Below are 19786 nucleotides of genomic sequence, written 5' to 3'. Positions count from 1 at the left end.
TTTATTTTCTTAATCCTATTAAAAAAAATCATTTTCCTTATCTATAAAATCAGTCAATTATAACGGTGCTATTTTAATTGTAAAGATAAAGAGTATAAGTATTGTTGTTTATCTGAATCATACTCCCTAAGCAAATATCGGAGCAACGTGTAACGAAAAATTACGACTCTAATGGATTGCATCAAAGTGGGATTAAAGGATAAAATTTTGTTTTATCTATAACTCTTAACACAAATCCAATTTGTATTTATATTAATTACTTCCCTAACTAATTTTTATTTCATTTAACTAAGCACATCACTATCATTATATCCTTTTTGTCACTACTGAACAGTTCAACAATTAATCGATTTGTTACGCAATTCCAGCAATGTATACCGAAAAACCACCGGTTTGCGTCACCGGAGCCAACGGATTCATCGGTTCATGGGTTGTTCAGACGCTCCTCAACCGCGGCTACACCACCATCCACGCCGCCATCTTACCCGGTTCCGATCCTTCGCACCTCCACTCTCTCGCCGGTGCATCTAACCCCGGTGTGCGAATATTGGTTCACGAAGTCAACATCCTTGACGCCGATGCAGTCTCCAGAGCAATAGCAGGATGCGGCGGCGGCGGGGTTTTCCACGTGGCGTCGCCGTGTACGCTAGAGGATCCGGTGGACCCGCAGAAGGAGCTGGTTGAGCCTGCCGTACAGGGTACGATCAATGTGCTCACGGCGGCGAAGAGGTTTAATGTTCGGCGCGTGGTGCTCACTTCCTCCATTTCCGCCATGGTTCCCAATCCTGGTTGGCCGGAAAATAAGGTCTTCGATGAGTCGTCGTGGACTGATCTTGAGTACTGCAAGTCTCGCCAGGTGTCATTCTATCACCAATATACACGTGCGTTTCACGTGATATCTAAAATTAATTTATTTATGATTCATCTTATGATTACTTAGAAATTAAATAGGTTAAAATGAACTTTTTAAAATTTGTTAGGTGTAAAACTCAAATTATTATTAATATAAATAAGTTGGTATTGTAAATTGGAATTAGTTGAAGGGCATTAAACAACAATCTTTTCTGCATGAGAAAGCCGTTTCATTTCATTTAATTTGTGAAATTCTGAGATTAATATAGCTTGAAGATCCGGTGTATGGACTTTTAGAAATCAGCAGGGGTACTGATGATGATGGGCCTCAATCACATAGTAGTATTATATATAGGTGGAAACGGAAGGTCTAGTATAAGTTCATCCCCATACCAAAGGGGATGTATGTTGATATGGAAGTCGAAATTCACAACCTTGAGCAGGATGCATATGGTGCAATCCTTAGAGCTTTCAAAGCACAGTCTGATGCTCTTACATGGGAAAAGGAAAGCTTTATAACACAATTCAGCAAAGACCTCAGACGATGAGCACAGAGACCTACTGACCAACGTCAATGCCGATAACCGTATTCATAGTATCAGGGAGTGGAGAAAGACCAATGGAAACCAAGATCATCTCCCCAGTCCAACAGTTTCTGGATCAACAAAATCTGTGATAATGCCACTTGGTGTCCCGTTGGAGTCCTTGCACCATCAGACAATTGCAGCAAGCACGCAACCTACTACTCCAGGTGCAAAATGGGGAGCAGCACGAGGAAATGGAGGATTTAAGTCTAGACCTGGCCAGCAAGTGTTCTCCTCTTCAAGGCCTGTTCATTATCAGCAGGCTGGTCCTGGTTCTTCAAGTGCTCTTCGTTCTGCTGAATTTACTGAAAGACCGCACGACAACCCCTTGATTGGGAGAAGAGTGATGACTAGGTGGCCAGATGACAACAACTTCTACAAGGCCATTATAACTGTCTACAGTGCTGTCGATGCTCGGCATGCTTTGGTGTATGATATGAATACACCAAATGAAACTTGGGAATGGGTTGATCTCAAAGAGATACGCTCCATGGATATTCGTTGGATAGGTGATGATCCTGGAATATCTCGAGTAGGAGGAGGTGGTGGGACAGGCAATGGAGGAGTTAATACTCTAAATGCTGGAAAAGGGAGGAGATTTGCTAGGCAACAATTTGAGAATGATGTCAATGCATCAGATAATAGAATCGTACAGAAGACATTAGATGAAATTGAGATTCTGCACACAGCAACACTGATAAAGAAGGTTATTGATGCAAGTCACCCTGATCTGGCTGAACTTGCAAAGGCAAAGAAAATGCTCAAGGAACATGAACAAGCATTAATTGATGTGATTGTCAAACTCACCGATGTTTGTGAGAGTGGAAGTGGTGGGGAACCGCCATTCTTCCATAAGAACGATCTGCTGGGGAGCAATCATGATGGTGTTGATATGGAGTCTGGGATGAGGGCAAGAGGTCAAGGCGCACCGGAAAATCATCCTGATGAGGATGTCATCGTTATTTAGTTTCTTCCTTTTTCATAATCATCATTTGTAGGCAATACATTTTGTCTATTTAGATTCTGGAGCTCAGCTGCCAAACATCGTATTTCAGCTCAATGGATTATAGTGCCAACTTTGCTGTCGCATGAATTGTGCAAGACAACGTAGAGATGTCTTTGTATGTTATGTTATTACTCTTTAGTTTTGCTGCTACAACCCCTGAATAAAGCTGCTTCAGTTTGGCATTACATTTTGTCTATTTAGATTCTGGACCTGAGCTGTCAAACATCGTATTTCAGCTCAATGGATTATAACGCCAACTTTGCTGTTGAAAAAAACAAAGAAAAAGAATTAGTTCTATTAATAAAAAATTAACACGTCTTCGGATGACTCGGTTGGTTTGGGTTTGGAGGGTGGTTATCCATACGGATTGGTCCCCCACCTCAATAGGCCACATGGATCGGTCCCCCATCTCAATCCCTTCAGAGTTGAGTGTGTTGCATAAAGCTTTTGTAGTGCGGTTTACATCCTCGGTGTGGTTTGTAGGCTATGTACTTCATGTGCACAAAATGCTTATCCGTAGGTCGGCTGTGAGTTATCTAAGGTTAAAAAAGAAACAAAAAGCACATTTGACTTTAAATAAAGTTGATGTTTTGTTAAACAAACATCTAGAGGAGATTGATCCAATAATTGACATTCCAATAGAGGAACACTACTTTTTTTTTTTGGGTAGAAAAAGATGAGTTGCATTAATTAAAATAAAACATTACATGGAGTAGATGGCCCTATTCTAGAAGTACAAAAAAAGGTTACTGGCATTGTAGTGTGAGATGCACTACATGCCTCACTAGTTAGACTATCAGTTGGTAAGTTACAAAAAGTTGTGTGTCGACAAAAAGTGGTGTCTAGACTATCTGCTTCGACCATCGATTCTGTAAAAGGGGTTGGGCTATCAAAAAGTGTTAATGTAGTCAAAGCTCCATTGTTGCTCCATGGTAGATAGACTATCTGCTACCTGATTCTGCTCCCTGTAAATGTGAGTGATGAGTGTTTCACAGACTTGTCGAAGTGTGGACCTGCAATCAAGTAAAATATTAGCATATTTTGCATTGGAAGATGATAGCAATGTGATTACCTCTTTTATATCAATTTCCACTTGAATTGGAGATAGGTTCGTAAGCATAGCTAAGCATAGGCCATGGAATAGACCCTTTAGTTCAGCTTCAGTGATAGTAGTATATGGAATATGCATACAGTAGCCTAGTATCCAATGACCATCTGTGTTCCTAAAAACTCCTCCTATGCCTCCACTATCCGACATATTTGTAAAGGCCCCATCAGTATTGAGTTTATAATAATTTGGTTTCGGGGTATCCATTTGAGTTGTAATTGGGTTCTAGGCACCTTGGGAGTGGATGCCCTAGCCAAAAAATGATATTCTGAAGCTTGTTGAGTAGCCTGTGTACATGAAATAGGAAGTTTTTTTATTATTAAAGAGATTATCATTCCTTGTTTACCAAATATGCCACAAGTAGTAGGGAATTAAAGTTTCAGCTGGAGGTGAGCGATTAATTATAATAATTAAAAGAACACTACCTTCGCTTTAGGGGATCAGCACTCCTTTGACTCGTACAATGAGAATTTGACTCCACGAGGGATTGAACACAAGACTGTTTAATTAGCCTATTTCGTGTGTACCAATTGATTTATTTTGGGTAATTGAGAATCAACATGTTAAAACTTCTTATTGCAGAGCTTTAGGCTTATATCGAGATTACTGCTTGCATAATCCACTTCTCTAATAATGTAGTATAATCCAATACTGTTGAGTGATCTACTCAATTACTTACCATGTCCTAATAAATGGACACTTTCTATTTGATTTCCTTGACTTCTAAATTTACTTTTATTTTATACAAAGTTGCAAGGATTCAAAACTTACCGTTCCTGATTCCCCCATTGACATATAGTATGATATAATTACCTCTCATGCATGACGAAGAGCTCTTAAACCTTATAAATCATAATTGAGTTCAATGACAGAAATGGTACCCAGTCTCAAAGACACTTGCTGAGAAGGCTGCATGGGAGTTTGCGGAGAAGAATGGATTGGATGTGGTAGCAATTAATCCAGCTACATGTCTTGGTCAACTTCTGCAACCTGGACTGAATGCAAGCTGCGCTGTTTTGCAACAACTGCTTCAGGGATCAACAGATACCCAAGAGTATCATTGGTTAGGGGCTGTGCACGTCAAAGATGTGGCAGCGGCACAGATTTTGTTATTTGAGAGCCCTCGTGCTTCTGGAAGATACTTATGTACCAATGGCATTTACCAGTTTGGTGATTTTGCTGACAGAGTCTCAAAACTTTCCCCTGAATTCTCTGTCCACAGGTTTGCTTCTCTCTCTATCGTAACTATCCTCAAGTTTAATCTTCTGTTATATGCAAAAATAGGACATCTATTGAAAGGGAAGTTTTTACATCTGTTAATCCAGTCCAGTCTTCGTCTCAGCTAATAACATTTAATCTTTATCAACACTGGATTTGACATAGCCAACTAGTTATTTGTTCTCCTCTGTTACTCAAAGGCGTAGAATTCAGCTATGCTTTCTTTAACTGAATGATGATAAACTTAAATTTCGATGTTGTTTTACAATTCAAGAGTAAGAAATGAGCAGGTTGAGTCATTAAGAACTGATCTCCACCTGAAGAACTTGGGAACGAAGTTTTGTTAACTAGATTTTCTTCAGGCATAACATATAGACAGTCACTTCTATTACTGCCTTAATAGTTTAACACCCCCCATCTCGTTGGAAAACTCTTAATTTTATTTGGCCTTTCCCAAATAAATGTTGACTAACTTTTTCTGCACACCAGCTCCTCAACTGAAAAATTAGTTTATGTTAATTAAAAGATGAAACAACTTTTCAACTAATTACTCCCTTTTTTGTCTTTTAAAGCTACTTCCTACATCCCCTCAACCAACTACCTTAGACTCTCCAAATATCAGTGAACTGTTTGATTGGGATTTTATACTGAATATGGTTAAAATTGCTTACAGCATTAAGTTGAATCGTGAACATATGACGTTTAACTTGAATAGCTTAAAAGAAGTATTAGTTTATATTCACATATAAATTGTTGGTGGTACACTGGAAGTAGGTCAATAAAAATAGGAGGGAGATTAATATACTATACTCAATAGAAAAATCTTGTGCAAAATGAAGTGATTATTACATCCTGGCAATAGTATTTCATTTAATGTAAAATCAATTACGGTATGGTTTATAGTAGTGGGGTGGCAGGAGCTTCCATTCTACACTTCGGTATGAAGGGCAGCCCAGTGCACAAAGCATCCCCCATTAGAAGGTTATAGGGAAGGGCTGCACTCCAAGGGGTGTGATATAGACAGCCTTCCACTTCTTCGGTATGAAAACTAACAAGTGCAGTAGATACCTAACTTGCAGGAGTATAGATACAAATTGCTCTTACCTGACCCCACCTCAAGTATTAGCTTCAAAGGAATTTTAATTGCACAACACACATTCAGAAGTCACAACTGTCAAGAATCAAGATCACCTTTATGTTATCCAGGCCTTTAACAACCCCACTTTAAAACTGTAAGGCTACCCAAAGAAACCCCACTATGAAGTGCTAGCTACATCTATAGCATTCCAAGTCCCACTGGTCACCTTCCATGTTACCTATTCAGCTTATCCTTCCTTTTAGTGATTCTATTCTCGTTATCCTGAATAGTTTTACGACTGAGACTTATTGCTGAAGTTCAGCCTCAGCATCTTTTAGTCATATGAAAATCTCGTTAATATGTTGTTTTAAGTAATTTGTAATTCATGGTCGACCTGATTTGTATCAGGGTCTCTGCATAATCAGCTTAACTTTATTTGATAACTGAATTTCAAATGTATACTGAGGTTAGTACATTATAAATTTTAGTTATCAACCATCCAATTGCTCCTAACTACCATGTGCCTCTATTGAAATGTTTCCTCAGTGCATTTATTTAGCTATGACTTATAACCAGGTTGACTCTAGGCTTCATTTTTTTAGCATTCAATGTGCTTTAATCAAATTGAAAGTTCCTCACTTCTGTTATTGCTTTTTCCGAACTGCTTTGATAAACTTGTCCTTGAGCGGAGGATCTATCAGAAACAACCTCTCTACCTCCCAAGGTAGGAAAGTCTGCGTACACACTACCTCCCCAGACTCCTCTCATGGGATTACACTGGATATGTTTGATAAGTTGTTATAATTGCCCCCTTTGAGAATTTCTTTCATGTCTTAGTTTCAATTGCATAAGATACCATTTTTTATTAGATACCTTTTTGTATGATTGGTCTGGTCTTGTCTCCAATAATAGTGGATAAAATTGAATACAGGTTCACAGGGGAGACCCAGCCAGGCTTGGTGGCATGCAAAGATGCTGCTAAAAAATTGATTGATTTGGGACTAATTTTCACCCCAGTTGAAGATGCAATTAAGGATACAGTGAATAGCCTTAAAGCCAAAGGCTTACTCAATTAATTATCTTGATCCCACACTTGCTTTTAGAAAATTCATCTTTTTGCTTAGATGGATTCATAATAACCATTGAATGAAATGATTTATTAGTATCCGTCTTTTTGGGTAATTTAATTCATTTATTAGAAACCCTGTGGTGATAATTATTATACCTGCTTTAGATTTCCAATGAGATTAAATGGATCATGGCCCCTTTTTTGTTTTTAAATTCACAGTAATGATTAAAACAATAGATTACCCTTGTTAACGGACACTTATTTAAAAATTTATGATTAACAAGGGTCCGTTAATAGCCATGACATATTGAACTTTATGATAAGACCTTTCCTTTTTACATAGAACAAAATTTTAGGAATGATTGTTAATTTATTTTTTCATCAATCGATTAGTATTTGATATTATTACTCTCCTAATTTTGTTTTCTTCAATTTTATTATTTCATGTTTCGTTTGCTTCTATTACTATATTCTTATCGTCAGTTTTTTGTTATGATACTTGATTTTGATATGTTTTACTTGAGTTGAGGGTCAGTCAGAAACGACTCATCTATCTTTTACATAGATAACATGCATGATATTCTTTTCAGATCCAATTTGTGGGACTATATAGAGTATGTTGTTGTTGACAAATCCAAAATGATGCATATTTTTGCTTTTAAAAAGATTGATTGTTGATGCTTTCTTGAATTCCTTCCCACTCCATGCTCTGTCAATGTGTGAGAATCAAAATTCAGAAGAATAGCTCCAAAACTGATTATTTTTTTTCGATCACTGAAAAGATAAGTTATAAAAATAGTATAAAGTAATAAGTGAAATTGTCTTACTTAATAAGTACAGAGAACTGATTTGGCTACGGTACTGCTGAATTATTCTACTACTTTGAATGGATTCAAATTTATAATAACAAATTCCAACACTAGTAGAAAAAAAGTAATTTAAGTTTTGTCTTAGGGTTTTTTTGTTTTTGTTTGTGTTACAATTTTTTTTTTGTGAGTTAGCTAAGTGGCACGTGATTGAGGGGACCAAAGTTAAAAGATGGAACCTTTGGGGTATGTTGTTGTCACCCATAGCCAAAGCAAGTTTGGGTAGAAAAATAAATGAATTCTCAACAATATTAGTCTGGCTTTAGTTGTTAGTCTTTTTCTTCATTTCATTTCTTTTGTAGACTTTAAACAAAAAAAAAAGATTCTTTAATTTTATTCGAAAAAAGAGGTACAAAGGGCTAAGAGAGTGGGGATGACGATGCACATGGCATGTTTGGTAGCCTCTTTTATATTACAACATCATCAACAACAACATACCTAGATAAAGTATACTCAGACTTTACCATTATAACCTCGCGAGGTAGAAAGAGTGTTTTCAAAAGACCTTCGATTCAAGTGCAGCAATTTCAAATATAAAGAAAAAGAAAACAATGACAAACATAACAACTAATAAAAGAAAGAATACGAACAACAACAAAATAGTGCAGTAGTCGAAACCAGTAAACTTCTTTAATCATGGAGTTTTTTTAGAAGAGATAAAAAGGAGAAGAGAAAAATTGAAAGAAGAGTGGAGATAATGACTAGCAATTTTAATCATGGAGTTTTCTCTGGCATTCCATGTGCAACAATCAACTCTTCCCACTTATTATTTAAACATTACACACATATAGTAATATATTAACCAATTCCCCTTCTTTTCTTTCAAAACAATCTAACATTGTACTTTGATCTAACAACCCCCCACCCTCCTCTCAGCCATATATATCCTTAAATTCATCTATCATTTCCCTGAGTTTGAGGAACAAAACTAAAATAAAACTCTCATATATCCTTTTTGTGGCTCAAGATGAGTAATCTTACTTCTAGTCCTGTTCCTTGTAGTAGATCATGGTAAGTTATACTACTACATACTTTTTTATTTATGTCACGCGTATGTCTATAAGTTCAACTTTTGCAAGTAGGTTGTCGTTCAGACTCGTTGTTTACTTGTTGTATAGGTCAATTAGTGAGGACTCATTGAGAAGATATGTGTTCTATGCAAGTGAAAATTGCATCCAAGAATTATTATCAGCTTCAGATTCAAAAAGTTGTAACGATGGCTGGAAAATACTTGGCGTAGATAACGGCGTTGAGATATCTAAACGCCGTTCAGGTTCACTTCATACTTTCCGTAGCCGTTGGTTACTCAAATCTGTCTCTCCTGAACAATTCATCACCGTAGCTAACGCCATCGATGCTGCAAGGGTAAGTTTGAATAAATTATCGCGCATTTTCTAAAATAACAAGTATTATCGATCAAATTAGTTTATTGTTTGATGAATGAAAACGAAATTAAAATGACAGCAATGGGACGGGGACTTAGTAGAAGCAAGATACATAAAGGATTTGGAAGATAATTTGAGTATTATACGTCTTAGATTTGGGGAAAATTCAAAGCCTTTATTCAGAAACAGAGAATTTATTGTCTATGAACGTCGTGAAACTATGGATGATGGAACACTGGTACGTATTATTTTAATTGCAAGTTGATAACAAACAAACGCACATATGATGTTTTTTTGTTAAATGTTAATTAATGTTGTAGGTAGTAGCAGTAGCTTCACTTCCAAAAGAGATAGCAGCAGGTTTGCACCCAAAGCAAAACAATGCAATAAGAGGTTTATTGTTGCAATCTGGATGGGTTGTTGAGAAAATTGACCATGATTCTTGCATGGTCACTTACGTTGTCCAGGTAATGTTCAACGTCAATTTGCACATATCTCGATTATTTCAAAATTTGGATAGATAAGAGAAATTAATTACCTGATGGAGTATTTCTTCTTTTTTTGTCAGTTTGAAACGTGAATTATAGTTTTCATTCGCTTTATTGACCATAGTTTACGCGTATATATATTTTGTAATTTCATTAAATAAAAATGGAAATTAATTTATTTTTTTTGGATGAAAATTTGCAGTTGGATCCAGCAGGATGGTTACCAAAATGCTTCGTGAATCGGTTGAACACAAAGTTGGTTATGATCATTGACAACCTTAAAAAGCAAGTGCTTTCTAGCCCTACCAATAGTGATGATAGTACTTGATTAATTACTACTTTGTACAAACCAAAAAAAAAAAAAAAAAGCATAAAAATGAGAAGAGAAGTGAGTAATTTTTATATTATATAGTTTTTGAATATATAAATATGAACTTCTTTGATCACAAGTGAAATCCACTACTTAAAAATTATTATTTTTTCATTGAAATTTTCCACTAAAAAAATTCGGTGACTATTTTCATAGATGTTTTGATTGAGTTAGTGAGAAAAGAAAAAAAAATGTTCAAGTCACTATTCTCAGTATTTCGATAAAAATCTATTTCTCACCATGCGTTTTTATAACGAGCTAGTTCGAAGGAATAAGATGGGAAAACTTCCCACTAATTCGCAATAGAAAAAATCGCCATCCTCCACTACCAAAAAATGAAAAGGAAAAGGAAATTATTAACTGTTTGAATTAAATGGGAGGGGAGGACCATGGCATATTTTTTAGTACTAAGAATTTTTTTGAAAATTTGAATCATTACCTTAGTAAATAACCATTGATAGCTGAATTGGAGTTTCTGTTATGTCCTCTATTGAGGTTAGCAAAACAGAAACATAAAAATAGATGAAACAGACATAAATAATAATTCGAGTCCACAGAATCCACTGTATTTCCTTAAGAAATTTAATCCCCTCAAGTATCTGAGGTTGCAGATTAATTCCTTCCAAGATAAAACGGATTAACCTATTAGAAAAGTAGCGGTACCTCAAACTTCAATAATTTCAGCAAACGCAAGAACAGTAACGAGAGCACAATTCGCGTTTTTAATAGTAAATTCATAATCATATTGATATAACTGGTATTTCATACCTGTTTCATACATTCAGTATACACATTACTGCTTAAAAGATAGTGTATCCGAGCTGTATGAATTATGTATAGTAATTTTGTCCTGAACTTATGAAACCCAAACATTATAAAAAAAAAATTCATACCAGACACTATGTGCACATTGTTAACTATTTTATAACACTCAAACAAGAATAAAAAGGTGCAATCAACTGTTTTGATAACATATTGTAGTATATATCATCAAATACTTAAACGGTAAAGAATTATCCAAAAGTTAAACGTGAAAAAATTATCCAAAAGTTAAACAAAAAAAAATTATCCAACCAACTATTTCGACTTTTTAATCGGTGGTATTGGTGTAGGATAATCGATTGTATCCGGAATGTGTTCATTTGCTATCCGAGGTCCACCATATTTGCTAGCAACTGTCCCCGTAACTTCGCTTTTGCTAATCGCGCCATCTTCAGACAGTATGTTAAAAGGATGGAGCATGAGCATCATCGATTAAGGTTTCATCAAATCTGGGGCTCTTTCTTGGAGTTTCCATCGATTTCTTAGACATGATTAATCGGTTTGATTTTGGAGTGTTGGTGGGTTTTGGCGGTTTGATTTTGGAGAAGATGAGAAACAATGGAGAGAGAATGATAGTCGGTGGTGGGTTGAGGTGTGTGTGAGTGAAGAAACGTGTGGGGTGGGGGTGGGGTGTACGATTGGTGAGGGTAACGGTAAACAAGGAAAAGATATTGAGTAAATCCCTAAATTTGGGTAATTGACATTTTCTTTTTAAAAAAGGAAGTAAAAAACAAATTAATTATCTATTATTAACTAATATTAAAAACCTATAAATATATTAATGATTTATTAAATAAATATAATTTAAATTTAAAATAAAAATAAAAATAATTTTAATTGATATGTCATAACCAGTAAATATTCTGTTATAATCAAGAAATTTTTAAAAGTAGGCTTAAAACTCGTAATATTTACTTTTAAATGTGTATATGGGGTGATTTTTCCATTAGAGAAGTAGCGGTACCTCAAACTTCAATAATTTCAGCAAACGCAAGAACAGTAACGAGAGCACACACAGACTTAGTCGATCGACAATTTGTTTATATAAGAAAATATATGCAGAGAGGAAAGTTTTTCAGTGAATGAAAAACGAAAAAGACCTCTTATTTATAGCCATTTGCAGCAAGGAACGCGTTTGTTCGGGCAATGGTGTCTTTCCAGAACGTTGTGTCTTTTTGGGAAAAGTAACGCCTTTTCGGAAGGAACAGGTCCCTTTAGAACGTTTTTTACCGTTACATGCGAATTTCAAATAAATTTCGTTACGCGAAATTAATTTTGTTAATTAACTAACATTCTGAATTAATTTATAAGAGAAAGGAAATCAATTAATGAGATTGATTAAATAAATTTTGTCCAAAAATATTATCAATCACATCAATTTTCCTTTAAGAATTAAAGGAAGTGTTTCCTAATATAAGAACAACAATTTTCCTTTCTTCTACCAATATAAGAGAAATGACTTTTCATTTGCAATTTGCAATGACAATGACTTTTCATTTTCCCTCCAAAATTGATTCCCCCACATTTCCATTTTCTCTTCTTATTTCCCATTCACACCTTGCTAAAATCCAACAATTTCCAATATCATAATGTGGATATTTTTAAAAGAGAAGTGCTAAATGGCTAGCAAATTAAAAAAACTATAATATTTTTTTTATTTTAAAACAAACCGATCTTTTTTCTATTTTTAGTTTAAAATGTATTTAATTTAAAAGGGTAAGAATATTTAAAAAATAACATAGAAAAAATATCATTTAATCAAATTCTGACCAAATTTTCTGGCCAAAAAGATTTTTCCTTTTTAATAGTTGAAGAGACAATATGATAACAGGAGCATCTTTATAATATGGATCCACTCATTAATTAATTTGACAAGTGGTTGCTATGATTATAAAGTTCTAGTTTCCAACTAGCATGATTAATTGAGAATTGACATTTTATTGGAAAAGATCATGGGTTCATATGTACTGTATTTTGCATAGTAAATATGCCCTGCCTTTTCGAGAGTCAAATAAGATAAACTTTGATCAATATTTAAAAATGTAATTTTTTTATCAAATTAAACTAAGAAAAGCCATAATTTGTACTATAATTTTTTTAAAATATTTTAAATTTAACGAACTTAAAAAATGAGTCGAATTGACTTACAAAGATAATAGTAGACAATATATGTCCCATCATAAATCGGTATCATAATTAAGGTTTTTATGAGATGGGGTCAGTCATTTACCTGTATTATCTTAGCAAGTCAACTAATCAATCAAATTGGTATTGACCTATTCTTATTAGACTTTTCAAATAAAAAAAGAAATGTATAATGAATTACCAAAATGCCACAATTGTAATTGAAGTATAACAGAGTTAGATTAATTAGTAGTCTTGACCTCGTATAAATTCAATTATACCGTTTTTTGGGTAAACAAATTGGTTAAAGTCGTACCGATGATAGCAGTAGAGTTTTAAAGATTAGACAAGTTTCAACACAACCTAAATTTTTCCTGATCTAGGGTGGTTCTGTGTAGGTTCAATTGAAGCATTACTTTTTGATTCGTATTATGTATACATAGGTAAAAATAAATCAAAATTAAAATGTATACGTACAATAAAATCACTCATTTTGAATCCACGGAGTCTAGCTCCTGGATTATCAGAAGCAAACAGTTGAAACATACAAGGCTGTTTACGCCGCACACAGAGGTTCACAGAATGTACACAGCTAACACAAAAGCACAACAGTTGCTTGAATCACACTTTCCATTTCTATGACAATGTACCTGGTTCCAGGAGAAGAGTTGGTGTTTATCGCGAATTGGTGACCCCATTGTAACGATTTAGGCTTTCTTCACTGTAAGGATGATCAAAGGTTGCGCTGGTTCCTTCGTGGCTCACAGAAGTTGATCTGGATTCAGCACAATTGTTCAATCCATCTATTTCCATGATATTCTCAATCTCTTTCACTACCTCAGCCATTGTTGGCCTATTAGCTCCTGCATCTTCGAGGCACGTGAAAGCTAGATCCACAAACTTCCTGAAGCTTATAGGTGTCATGTTTGAGGGGATAGCAGGATCAACAAACTCATCAATGTTGTACATGTCTTTAGACTTGTCTATCGCTTGCCTCAATTCCTTCGCAATGTATTTTCCTCTCACAATTGGACTCCGTGCTGTTATAAGCTCTAGCAGCAGAACTCCGAAGCTATAGACATCACTCTTCTCAGTCAACTGTTGTGTTGTGTAGTACTCTGGATCCATGTAGCCCTAAGCCGATAAATGTACAAAGCAGCTCGTATTAATTAAATGTTCAGTTACAGATTCTTCAAACAATGTTGATATCAAGTGTTCAGGTTTCAAGTTTCCTAAGTTTTCTACTCTGCGAAAATTACAAATCAACTGTTGTTTTAGTCTTTTTAAGCAGTTTAACCAATAAACTCCTTTCATTGTATGAACTTACATACATAAGTTCAGCACAATGTGTAATTGATCAGGACGCAACTTCAGTGTTAACTTTTAAGAATTGAACCAAGACGATCACCAGGTGTCTATAACTATTATAGGACAGGAGTTTCCAGTGACTTAAGAAATATAGAAACTGAGAAATGCTACCATATGACAACATTTGTAAAGTCTGGACTTACCATTGTTCCTTTAACCTGAGTGCTGACGTAACCCTTGTCTGGCTCACACATCGTCTTGGAAAGACCAAAATCAGCAACTTTTGCATTCAAGCGCTCATCCAGCAAGATGTTATTCGATTTGATATCTCTGTGGATGATAGGAGGGTCAACATGATCATGAAGATATTGCAAACCTCTGGCTGCTCCAAGGGCTATCCGAAGTCTCCTCTTCCAATCTAACTTAATCCCGGACTTTCCTGCAGAAGTTAACACTAACTTATCAATGCCCAGACATTCCAACCTACAGCTGATTTTCAAAACAACAGTCGATGAGAGTTCAAAATACCTGAAAGACTCTCTTTCAAGGATCCATTTGGTATAAACTCATAGACCAGCATCTGTTCACCTTGCCTGAAACAAAATCCTACAAGGCTGACAACATTTTTGTGATGAAACCTTGAAAGAATCTCAATCTCAGTTTTAAACTCGAGGGCGCCTTGCTTAGATGCTTGTTCTGCTCGTTTAATTGCAATAAGTTGTCCATCTGGAAGTGTGCCTTTGTATACCTGTAAGTTCGCGAGAAGTTTTAAGTGATCAACTAACTTTAGCTTGCCCGAAAGATGGTGCAGATAGTATGGATAGAATTAAAGCAACAGCTTTTTAACCAGTCATCATAATATAACATTGTATTATCAAAAGTCAATAGAAACCAACCTTCCCATAACCACCAGATCCAATGTAATTGCTTTCTGAAAAATTATTGGTGTATTTTTTCAACTCTTCAAATGTGAAACATTTGACACCTTTTAACTGTGGAACACCACCGCTGTCTTTTATAGAATCCCATGTAGCTGGACAGATAAAAAAGACGATAACCATCAGCGAAATAAAAAGTTAGAAGCAACACTAAAGAACAGTAACAGAACTCACCGAAAGGGTTACTCTTTCTAATAGCTTCTTGATCTCTTTTCTTTTGGCAAACTAAAACTCCTATTATTACTGATAAAATTAAAAGGACAGCACCACCAGCAGCTGCTCCAATTATAATTCCTTTAGTGATTGACTTGTGAGTTCCTCTTGATCCAACTGAAAACAATATATCGAAGTGTAAAAAAACTATAGACGATAACCTAACTCAAAGGACAATAAACTACAAGAGTAATACCATGACTAATAGTACGGCTATCAGATGAAACTTGTGCATAGGAAATACATTTACATATCAATGAAATGAAATGACCAATCACCTTCGAAGTATTTGTAGCTTTCACCACTGAAAAAGAATGGTCCAAACTTTGGTGGGGGTTTGTAAGTCTGGTTGCTAAGTGCAAATCCAATTGTGGCAATCCCTGTACGGTTGAAATGATCTTGGCCAAATGGAAAAACTTGCAGGTGCAACACAAGGTAGTACTCTGAATTCTTTTTTGGATTACTCAAGGAAACTGAATCTACTGGCACCTGATTTGGGCTAAAAGAAGATAGCATAGACTTCTGAAGTGACTCATAAATGCTTGTGTTTGTCAAGTCAGAAAAGGAAGGAGCTCTGAAGAATAAGTCGCCTGTGTACGGATAAGCACATTTACAGGTAGGGCTAAGAATTTGATCAGAACTGCATTGTGTTTTAAGGCAATTTTCTTGTGGAGTTGAATATACAAAGTTCGTTTGGGAAATGCCACAATAGTCTTCTGATCTTTCTTCATAACAAACTGGATTATGCATAAGTCTGCCAAGTGACCAAGTAGAAAACTGAGATTGTTAAACGACTAAATTGTATTCAGACGAATCAAATGTCCTAACATGAATGATCCATTATTTCTTTCTCATTGCTAAAGTGGAGAAAAAGTGGCTTGAGGACTTACATTATTTGAAAAGGAAATCCAGGTCTTACTGTATATGCATCGATGGAATTGTTCTGCAAATCAATCAGTTTTAATTGACTGCTATAGTTGGATGCAATATTCAGGGTTCCATTGATCTTGTTTCCCCTCAAGTTGCTGTCATAAATAACCACCTCATTGTCGTAAAATCGAAATGCAAAACATAGAATTATATACTAGGTCACTTTGTACTACCTTTCAAACTTTGTACAAGACTAGCACACAGCGAAAATGAGAATAGTTGCATGACATGAACCATGTACTAAAAGTAAAAGAACACTCACACAGTCTGCAACTGAAAAAGACTGAAGAGGGTTGGCGGAATTTCTCCTTGAAGTTGAGTGTTCTCCATTACCCTATGAGCAGAACAAATACAAATGAGGTGCATAACAAATTCTATGAACCACTTCATTAGGATAACATATACACTCAGACGCATGTGAGTTCTGCTGAGGCACGTGAACTCAGGGACAGATACACACATGCATGTTAAGAGAAAAAGAGAAAGCGAGAGAGAGATAGATACAGAGTCGTCAATGACTGCAAAGTTGAAAACCACTGCGGAAAATCAGCTGAGCTGAATGTATTATTGCTCATATCTCTGCAAAACATGACCATAGGCCACAAAATCAAATTAAAGTAACCGAAAGACATAATCTGTAATTATCACAATATCAAGATTGCTGCATTTTCTTAGCAGAAAAGAGTTTCAAGGAACTTACAAGTAGTAGAGGGCATTCATGCCAGCAAGATTGGGCAGGGGGCCAGTGAATTTATTGTTTGATAAGAAGCTGCAAGTGATACGGAAAATTTATAGATGGTCTGATACACTCATAAAAAGGATTTTTTATATTAGCATAATGCTTGTCTACTCACAGTTCACTCATAAGTGCGAGATTTTTGAGGGTTGATGGAATCGATCCGTCTAATGAATTCCTGTCAAGACGACTACAGTGGACATGGGTATCTAGTTAATAAAACTTCACCAGGTAATCAAAAGCAAGAAAGATGGACACTTATTAGAATTCTTTAAGAACATGATGGATTTTGGAAATACTTACACCACCTCCAGAGTCTGCACAAGTCCTAATGAAGGGGGTATTTTTCCAGTAAGCTGGTTTTGCTCAAGCAGCCTGTGCAATTACAAGACCCAAACAGAAGAAGCCATTAGCCAAACGGGAGTAGTTTGCTACAAGTGTCAGAGCTAGCACCATAGCGTTGGAGTGGGACAATAATGAAGTTGATCCATCAAATAATTCTCAAAAATATATACACTTCCAGTTCAGTGGAACTTACAAATGCTTGAGAGTCATATTTGAGCTGAATAGCTGATCTGGAATCTCACCTGAGAACTGATTTCTCCCCAGGTGACTGCGAGGTAAGTGGTATATCAGATGAAAATGAGAGACGAAGGTGTTACTTAAGAAACTGACAGTAATCAGTATTACTCACAAATGCTTTGTGTGAACAAGCATGTCTAGACCAGGTGAAACTGGAAGAGGTCCACTGAGCTTATTATCAGCTAAGTCCAGCCAACGTAACTTTGATAAATTACCAACAGAAGCTGGTATCGGTCCGATAAAGTTGTTTAAATTCAAAGATCTGCATGATTCAGATAGTATTTTAGAAATGTAGCCCAGTAGAAGAAACAGGAAAAATATTTCAATCTAGTATACCATATCTAGAGACCTGAAGCTCTAAGACTTCACAGTTTGACAACGTAAAGGGATACAAGAATTACTACAACAACAAAAATAACTAAGCGTTAGTCCCCAAACAAGTTGGGGTCGGCTATATAAATCCTCACTGACCAAGTTACTCCATCCAACTCATCTCATGCCAAATTTCCAATTTTATACAAAACATAAAGGACTAAAAGTTCTTCAAATACTCAATATCTTGAATTCGTTAAGCATAAAAAGTTGCAAACAGAAGAAATTGATATCCTTACAGATATTCCAGCTGGCTAAGGGATCCGATTGTGTTTGGTATCAGTCCAGAAAACCCACAACCAACAAGGATCCTGCGAGGCAGCTCGGAGCAATTACTCTAATGAAATCAGCTGGTGAATTTAACAACATTTAATCATTATCATGTAATAATACCCTTACAGAATTGATAAACTCTTCAAATTTCCAATTGATTGAGGGAGTGAACCTGTCAAGCCTTTGTTGTATGATAGATCCCTATTAAGGAAACAGATAATCAGAACAGAAATTTAAAACTTTTTCAACAGTCAAAAATATTTGTGTGCATGCAATGCATGATCACAAGCAAAATGGTGCTTCAAGAACAGGATTAATTTCACAGATGATCACTCAACTTTCATTTTATCGCACCAAATAAAATCATTAAACTATTATTTTTTGTAATGAATCCTTTAGGAACACTTTGGCGAGCACAAAAACAAAAATGGTCATATTCCACACAAGATTCAAAAATCTTATTTACTTTCATTAATTATGTGTCAAATTCAAATCAGACAAATAAATTGAAACAGAGCGAACATAATTAAGACAATTTTTTTTTCTCCAAATTTTAACACTTTCAATTATGATGAGTAGAAGACATACAATATCTGCAATTCAGACAAGCCTTCGATGTCTCCAGATAGCTCCCCTTTCAGATTAATGCTTGATAATTTTCTGAAATTCACAATCATTAATTAGTACCTCAAATTACAATTAGCAATGTCATTTAACAAAATTAATATGATTTAATTTTAACCTAGTTTCATTAGATAATAAGCATTTTAGTTTTATTATTATATATACACATGAACTGACCAAAATGGAAGAGTAAATACAGTAACAGTTACATATTTTTGTACTTTTCTTACTAATTAAGATTTTTTAAGAAAAAAAATATTTTGCTGTTTTTTTGGAAATAATTCCTTATTTATTCTAGTGTTTAAAAAAATTGAAGATTTTTTTTAAAAAATCGAAGATATTATTTAGCTGGCATAAATGAGGTGGGTGAACATTGAATTAAACATGTGACGTTGTCGAGCTAAGGAAAAATGGAATTTTTGACAGAGTGCACTTTTGTTTTTATTTCTTAATTTAAACATTTTATTCATAAATTTAGGAATAATATAAAGCGTGGTAATATTGTTATTATTTCCGATTAATATGATTCTCTTTTAACAATTTTAATTTAATCACAAAAAAAAAAAAAGCTTACATAGAAATAACACGTGAATTGTTGCAGTCGATGCCTTCCCATGGATCGTTACAAGGATCAGACCCATCCCAACTTGGAGGTATGTTTTCCCACTCTTCCTTCAGTGACTCTAACACAACATCTGCACCAATCATTTTATTTTTGAACAAAAATACCATACACTAATTATTTTTAAAAAAATTCAGAACATACGGAATGAAATTGATGAAGAAAATCATATTTGACTTTTCTGATACAAAACAACGAAAAACATTACTATGTTCAAT

At 35.2% G+C, this 19786-nt stretch overlaps 3 protein-coding genes and 1 pseudogene across 8 annotated transcripts in view; 3 read left to right on the top strand and 1 right to left on the bottom strand.

Moving 5' to 3' along the window:
• The first annotated feature begins 277 nt into the window (after positions 1-277).
• On the top strand, positions 278-7127 carry LOC125816128 (cinnamoyl-CoA reductase 1). The gene is made up of 3 exons (XM_049495718.1): positions 278-856; positions 4423-4772; positions 6778-7127. Exons 1-3 carry the CDS (start codon positions 371-373, stop codon positions 6920-6922), a joined length of 981 nt encoding a protein of 326 aa, XP_049351675.1. The 5' UTR covers positions 278-370; the 3' UTR covers positions 6923-7127.
• On the top strand, positions 1245-2525 carry LOC125816127 (protein EMSY-LIKE 3-like; annotated as a pseudogene).
• Positions 7128-8606: 1479 nt separating the features above from the next.
• Positions 8607-9984, top strand: LOC125815702 (uncharacterized). The gene is made up of 5 exons (XM_049495241.1): positions 8607-8792; positions 8900-9146; positions 9246-9404; positions 9487-9633; positions 9857-9984. Exons 1-5 carry the CDS (start codon positions 8749-8751, stop codon positions 9980-9982), a joined length of 723 nt encoding a protein of 240 aa, XP_049351198.1. The 5' UTR covers positions 8607-8748; the 3' UTR covers positions 9983-9984.
• Positions 9985-13424: 3440 nt separating this feature from the next.
• LOC125816782 (leucine-rich repeat receptor protein kinase HPCA1-like) overlaps positions 13425-19786 on the bottom strand; it is a 31402-nt gene continuing 25040 nt past the window's right edge. The window contains exons 2-19 of one of the 6 annotated variants that reach the window (XM_049496405.1): positions 19521-19641; positions 18911-18982; positions 18449-18523; positions 18289-18360; positions 17790-17939; positions 17634-17708; positions 17399-17470; positions 17214-17285; positions 17060-17128; positions 16864-16938; positions 16622-16693; positions 16320-16454; positions 15708-16183; positions 15391-15546; positions 15175-15311; positions 14807-15026; positions 14482-14717; positions 13425-14104 (exon numbers count right to left, since the gene is read on the bottom strand). In XM_049496405.1, coding sequence (XP_049352362.1) covers positions 13646-14104; positions 14482-14717; positions 14807-15026; positions 15175-15311; positions 15391-15546; positions 15708-16183; positions 16320-16454; positions 16622-16693; positions 16864-16938; positions 17060-17128; positions 17214-17285; positions 17399-17470; positions 17634-17708; positions 17790-17939; positions 18289-18360; positions 18449-18523; positions 18911-18982; positions 19521-19641 — 2744 coding nt within the window. In that variant the 3' untranslated portion in view covers positions 13425-13645. The remainder of the gene's footprint in view (positions 14105-14481; positions 14718-14806; positions 15027-15174; positions 15312-15390; positions 15547-15707; positions 16184-16319; positions 16455-16621; positions 16694-16863; positions 16939-17059; positions 17129-17213; positions 17286-17398; positions 17471-17633; positions 17709-17789; positions 17940-18288; positions 18361-18448; positions 18524-18910; positions 18983-19520; positions 19642-19786) is intronic. The other 5 variants (XM_049496406.1, XM_049496404.1, XM_049496408.1 and 2 more) reach the window with 5 other exon arrangements.

The sequence above is a fragment of the Solanum verrucosum genome, unplaced genomic scaffold, assembly GCF_900185275.1.
Source record: "Solanum verrucosum unplaced genomic scaffold, falcon-dt-bn FXZP01000261.1, whole genome shotgun sequence".
In the NCBI taxonomy this organism is placed as follows: Eukaryota; Viridiplantae; Streptophyta; class Magnoliopsida; order Solanales; family Solanaceae; genus Solanum; species Solanum verrucosum.
The sequence above is the reverse complement of the archived record's forward strand: the minus strand, read 5'-3'. Positions and strand labels throughout refer to the sequence as shown.